General features: G+C 45.3%; 2 protein-coding genes across 2 annotated transcripts; one reads left to right on the plus strand and one right to left on the minus strand.

Moving 5' to 3' along the window:
- Positions 1-2,360: 2,360 nt before the first annotated feature.
- Positions 2,361-3,020, minus strand: LOC103992071 (uncharacterized). The gene has a single exon (XM_065136341.1). It carries the CDS (start codon positions 3,018-3,020, stop codon positions 2,361-2,363), a length of 660 nt encoding a protein of 219 aa, XP_064992413.1.
- Positions 3,021-4,074: 1,054 nt separating this feature from the next.
- Positions 4,075-5,933, plus strand: LOC135628134 (uncharacterized). Its single transcript, XM_065134610.1, has 3 exons — positions 4,075-4,946; positions 5,187-5,416; positions 5,525-5,933. The coding sequence occupies exons 1-2, from the start codon at positions 4,212-4,214 to the stop codon at positions 5,247-5,249; spliced, it is 798 nt and encodes a 265-aa protein (XP_064990682.1). The 5' UTR covers positions 4,075-4,211; the 3' UTR covers positions 5,250-5,416; positions 5,525-5,933.
- Positions 5,934-6,310: the final 377 nt, after the last annotated feature.

The following is a 6,310-nucleotide window of genomic DNA, read 5'->3' on the forward strand; positions in this document are numbered from 1 at the left end:
GTCTCGCTAACACATTACTAGAAAGAACAGACTTCACCTGTTTTTGGGGCAAACTGTTGACTGGGGTGGAGGATCTGTGCCAGAAATAGAGAAATTTGGCTTTTGCGACAACCGATACTTTCTCATTGATCACTTCTAATGAAAGTCCTTTATCAAAAACTTAACAACATGAATTAATGTATTTTGGTCATAACAAATTAGTTCCAAGACAAGCGATGAAGAAAGAATGGCATAGAAAGCAGAAAGTGGTAAATACCAAACATCTGTTATACTAAAAAACTTGCTCCTTAGTGGTTTAAGAAGAATGTTCTAAATTAAGGTTTGGGTTTAACGTGGCTCTTCAATGTCTTAAAGCTACAAAGCAACTCATGTAACAAGCAAAACAGGATAGGTAGCTTATTCCTTCCGAATTACAAAATATACCTGAAGCATGAAACCAGATGGTGAACTTTGATGCACAGGAAGCAAGAATGAAAAACTACAAATGGAACTTTAAGACATGCTATGAAAACTTTCTCATAACATCCACCAAACACTCGATATCAGTGTGACCCTCACCTTAAACATAATGATGCAGAAATGTGCCACGTGAGAAAACTAAGAATGAAAGTTCTCAAAAAAGGAAGTCATACTAATCATTATCCAATAAGATAGAACCAATAGTCACATTGGATGTCACTCAGCAACAAAGACAAAACATTCAGGTCCTAAACTCGGTAATTGTAATTTCCTTTTAAAAAACAATCAGAGAAAACTTGGCACTCGTCTAGATGCTTCTTATCACCATGAAGAAACAGTTCAATGATGCTCCAAGGCAGTTGAGAAGTTATTCAAAATTTCAAATTAGTTGGAACTGGAAATATATATCTAGGTGTTGCACGGTAATTTCTTGAATTAAATTGAGAAGCATAAGCATAACATGAGCTCAGAATCAGGGCAATGATATATGTGTCAGAACTCAGAACATTTCAATTCTGAATCATCACCAATGGCTTCTACAAATTGCATAACTTGTCCATAGATCAAAAACCACCTCAGAGGCAATGTACAAGAGACCCCTCAAGTGCTGAGTACATCATACCTCTGACACTGACCCAAAATCAGATAATAACAAATAACTAATATTTTGTCGATCAATCTTCCAAATAAATTACTTACCATGTATGTTCATGAAAAAGTACACCATAGCATCCTAAGCAATTTCACTTTACAAGGCATCATCAAGTTTACATTTTGTGTTTGAACCCCAAGTTTATGGGAGAGCTGATTTTTGGGTGTGAGCCCTTTCCAAGAGGCCCTTCAAAAAAAGATGAGTTTATTTTTTCCTTAAAAAAAAGGTCTGGGGATTTGATAAGAAGTCACTAGTAGTTTATATTCTCCCTATAATACAGTGAATATATTTGCTCTTCGCTCTTGGAGTAGGTTCAAAACCAAACCATGTAAAATCTGTGTCTTATGTCTTCTCTCTATTCTTCTCAATCTCTTATTATTTAGTTACACGCTCAGAATTATGTTGAGATCCCAGGTTTTTCCTTAACATCAATAATGAACTTAGCTTGAGTGCAACAAAAGAGAAAGAACTAGGAAAAGAAAACTGCATCCTCGCCCCTTGAGAATTGTCTTAGATAAAATGTATGCAAAATTCACTGAGACGACATATTCTCTAGTAGCTAGTATATTTGATACTTAATGGCTTCAATCTTGTGTTTTTCCTGAAAATTTTGAATAATGAGATACTTCAATACCAACAAATATGAACTTGCATCAAAAGTGCTAAAACCCATCCCATCCCAAAGCAGGGCAATAAGTAGAATACATTATACACGAGTCCTAACTAATCCTTTATACAGTTTTCTCCTAAAGTAAAGCAATTTTGAAATCCAAAAGAAATTCAACATAGAATTCAATTGAACAACAATGTAAAGGGAGAGCCTTGCAAAGCAGAATTTTTTGTGTTTATTTATTTAATCACATAATTTACAGATTATCGGGGTGTTCTACATAACCTTGGTCATGATTACAAACAAGACTTCAAGAATAGACAACCATTTGAAGCTTTCTGACAAGAGCACCTCCCTTTTTGGAATCCTCCAAGATCTGCAAAGAAAAGCAATGCATACAGCTTCTGGTTTGAAAAATAACGCAAAATTATTGAAAAGGGCATTGCTATTTATATGCACAACCATAACAAAAGGAATTGTACGCCACCTTATTCGACAATTTTGTACGAGTCTGTAGTTATTTCTGACAACAACAACAAGCCAGGGAAAAGTGACTGCATAAAAATCCATGTAAATGAAAAATTACTGGGGAAGAAAGCACGTAAAGGAATTAAACCATAGCCAAGACTATCAAATCAATCAAAAATCAACGAATAAACTTTCGTTCTCCCTGAAAGAATCACTTACATCGAGTTCTCGCTGAACAATCTTAGCCCTTTTCTTTGGCCGCCGAGGGAGTTTCCTGCCTTTGATGGCGAAAAAATCCTCCTCGATCTCCGGCCGAGAAAGCGAGATCGAGAACTTCCTCGTCTCACCCTTCTCCGATTCATCTGATCGTAGCCTCATCGTCTTCACCGGAGAATTAATCTTCTCCATTGCCAGAGCCCGCTCGGTTGGTGCATTACAAGCAGCCCTTCTCGTCCTCAAATTCCAGGGCCTAGTGGCCTCTGCCCCTGCCGCCGCACAAGAGGTGTCCCTTTCTGCCTCCCGTCCTTCGCTTCCTATCCTTTCCCCCTCCTTCGAATCCCGAAACCCCGGCAACGGCCTCGGAGGGGAAGATTTCATCTGGGAAGTCCTGTTGTCGCGATCGGCCGATCCGGGAAGTTCGACAGTGGCGCCGCTGGGGAGTTTGGAGCAGCGGAGGAAGCGCTGGCCACGCCAGCTGAGGGTCGGGAAGGAGAAATTGTGGAGGCGGCGGTGTCGGGAATTTAGCGGCGGAATAGGCGAGGCAGCCGGGCAATCCGCTACCGGGCCTCTATCTGCTCTTGCAATCCCTTCCTTCTCTGCGACTATCATCATCGACAGGGTTTCTTCGGCTCGCGATCCAAAGAGCGAGCGAGGCGGAAGAAAGCAAAACTGGGAGCCTCCTGTCAAAAACGTTAGGATGCGCTCTCGGTTTCTTTCTCGCGGGTTTCCAGACAAACAACCTAATCAAATGGGAAAGAGCATTAATTGACGCCGACCCGGACCTGACTGCAGACACGAACGAGCACCCTCACTGGAAGCTTGACCAATTGTATCTTGAAACGTGTCGAGGTGTAGGATTTGGTACGAGACTAATAGGTGTCCGTCGACACTTGATTCTCTGTCCACTGAGACATACCCGCCTTCTGATTCGTAGAGATTCATCAGATCGGTAACACGAGTAGGAAAAGAGTCGTTTCACTTGTCGTGACCGGCCGATGCGTCGACTCTTTCGACGGCTCTGATTGCCTGGTGGGTGCAAGGTTTGGTTCGCCGTTCCGTGAGTCTGGTGAGGGTATAAAAGCTGATCGGACCATTTCGGGTATGAATTCAATTGATTCGCGTACGACTCAAACCCGACCCACTTTATGTCCGTTGAAGACAGCTAAAGAGCGAGCCCATCACCATCAAGACAATCCATTGCGATGCGGCAACAAACGGGTAACGTGAGACATGCGGCTTCCTTTTGACGTAGTCTTCACACGTGCGACACATGCGTTCCCGCCGGCACAGTCCCAAGTCTGGGTTGTATGGAAAACGCTCACGTGACATGCGACGTGGACCACAGTGTCCATTCAAAACGAGGAGAGGGAAAGCGCGACGCTGAAATAACAGCAAAACCCCGAAAGCTCGGTGCGTGGCGCAGCACACCCGCATCCTAAAGCTGATTCATTTGGAAATTTCCACGTCGTTCCATTCTCGAGTCGTCGATTAAACGGTAAAATCAATCGTTCCATAGTCCTCGAACAACGATGTGGCAGTTTTCTATTGGCTTGGCCGTGCTGCGTGTGTCCGAAACAACTTAGCGAAGTTGTAACGATTCCTTCAATATCTTTTTCGTTCCATTTATAACCCCTCTTCGCTTAAGGAACACCGCCCGCTTCTCCGCCTCTTCCTCCTCTCTCTCTCTTTCTTCCTTCATCCAATCCTCGACCTAAAACGTCGTACACCTCTTCTTCACACTAGCGGTTTCCGACTCACGGAGGCCTCCTGCTCTTCCCCTGTGAGAACCTCAAGAGACGGGTCATGTCAACGACTGGGGGGGCCTCCGAATCCACGGTGTATTCGGCGGAGACGGCCAGGAGGCCGTCGGAGGCTGCCACGTCGTCGACGCATTCTCAGGCGCAGCCTCGGCGATTCGACGTGCCACAGGGGCACCTCCTTCGTAACTTCTCCTTCCCGATCTTGAAGACATGTGGGAACCAGCGGGTGCTCCGCTGCATGAGCGTCAACGGAAAGGGCGAGGCCATCGGCGGCGGGGCAGCCTGCCGGACATCCTCCGAGGCGGTGGGTGGCGGAATATGTGTCCCAGAGGGTGGCGGTGATGACGACGGCGGGATCGAGGAGGTGAGGGAGAAGCTTTTGGTTCACCTCCGGAAGGCGGCGGACCGGATGAAGCTGGTAGTTCCACCACCGATGCCGCCGCCTCCTAAGGGCGGGGAGACCCAGACTGAACCAGAGAGGGAAGCTGAAGCGGAGCCGTCGTTGTCAGCTGCGGCGCGGCCTTCGAAGCTGAGGACGAGACGACGGAGATCTAGAGCTCCGGCGGTGTCCGAGCTGCAAGCGATTGCGTCGCGACCGGAGGCCGCAGAGAAGAGGGCGGTGCGGCTGAGGTCGGGGTTCACGGAGCCAAAAGAGCGCACCAAGTTCTCGATTACCCTCACTAGGGAGGAGATCGAGGAGGACATCTACGCGGTGACGGGGCATAGGGCTCGCCGGCGGCCCCGAAAGCGCCCCCGCCTCGTCCAGAAACAGCTCGATGTGAGTCCTTTTTGTTCTCTGCATCATTTCGTTGCCTAATTCAATAACCTAATTTCTATTTCGTCGAAGAATCCGGTTTTGTTTCTTTCGTTGTTGATGTTTTATCATCGTCCATGGATTCAAAAGAGCATCTTTTTCTTCCCTTCTGCTTTTCTCCGAAATAGTAGACAGAGAAACGATTCTTTCTTTCCTTATGGTAAAAGGATTAGAATTTTATGTGATTTTTTGTGTTCGTACCAGTTGTTGTTCCCCGGTTCATGGTTGTCGGAGATCACCCTCGACACATACAAGGTCCCCGATTAGAGGCAAGGTCATCTCTGCTGATGTCAGTCCTTCTTCCCTTCTCCGCTCCGCCGAGGACGCTATCTTAGTCATTAATCCCTCGCCGCCGTTGATTGATCTCTAAATTCTCCTACTTCCATCGCTCCAATACATTGCAGCAGCAGAGCTCTTTTACAGTTGTTCTTTCGGTAAGAGCCGACTTCTATTCAACTGGTCTATTTTAGTACTTCTCATTGTTCGCTGCCGTTGGTGTACTTCGAAGCAATCATTCATTAGCGCCCATATCTTTGTTACAGAAGTAGAGAGCTTCATCGTGTATTTATCTGATTGCTGCTTCGATTTCCATTGCTGATGGATAAAGTAGTGATGCTAAACGGATTAAACAGCAAGCAGTCATCTTGTAAGAAGAAGGATGATGATGAGAATGAGAACAATGAAGAAGGAAAAAGCGTGGTTGCGGGATGGCTCATGGTCAACGATTTGCTCTCGGGTCGCGGTCCTCTCCTGTGCCGCACAGGACACCATGGTGCAGCAGGCACTCGGAATCGTGAGCAGGTACGGAAGCTTCGCGGACGGTTTGATCCAGATCTCGCAGAGGAGGTTCGGTGCAGGAGGGACTCGATCCCGTTCCGTATCGAGACCGGTTCCTGACGCGGCGGCCACGGATTGGTTGGAAACTTGTTGGACGTCCGGTTGTTTCTTGGGCTGGCAAAGGCTTTGGGTCGTGAATGAGTTCGATTCATTGGCCGCTGTATTTTAGGTCACATTCTTGTAATTATTTTAGCTGACGTAATACTATTTCTAGTTTTTTACTTGATTTTATCGAATAATATGATAAATCATTTTCATATGAGCCTCTTTCCATCGCGAGGGAGTTCGATTATTGAATAACACCGATTATTTCGTAACCGTTCATTAGGCGAAATTTTCGGTCCTATTAGTACTCATTTCAAATCCTGTCCGTCCATATGGGTCATTGGTCACTCAACGGGTTGGATGGCATGCTTAATTTAAAATCTTTTAAATATATAAAAATTTATATAATATAAATATTAAATTAAAAAATTAAATTATATAGAATG

The sequence above is a fragment of the Musa acuminata genome, chromosome BXJ3-1 (assembly GCF_036884655.1).
Source record: "Musa acuminata AAA Group cultivar baxijiao chromosome BXJ3-1, Cavendish_Baxijiao_AAA, whole genome shotgun sequence".
Classification (NCBI taxonomy): Eukaryota; Viridiplantae; Streptophyta; class Magnoliopsida; order Zingiberales; family Musaceae; genus Musa; species Musa acuminata.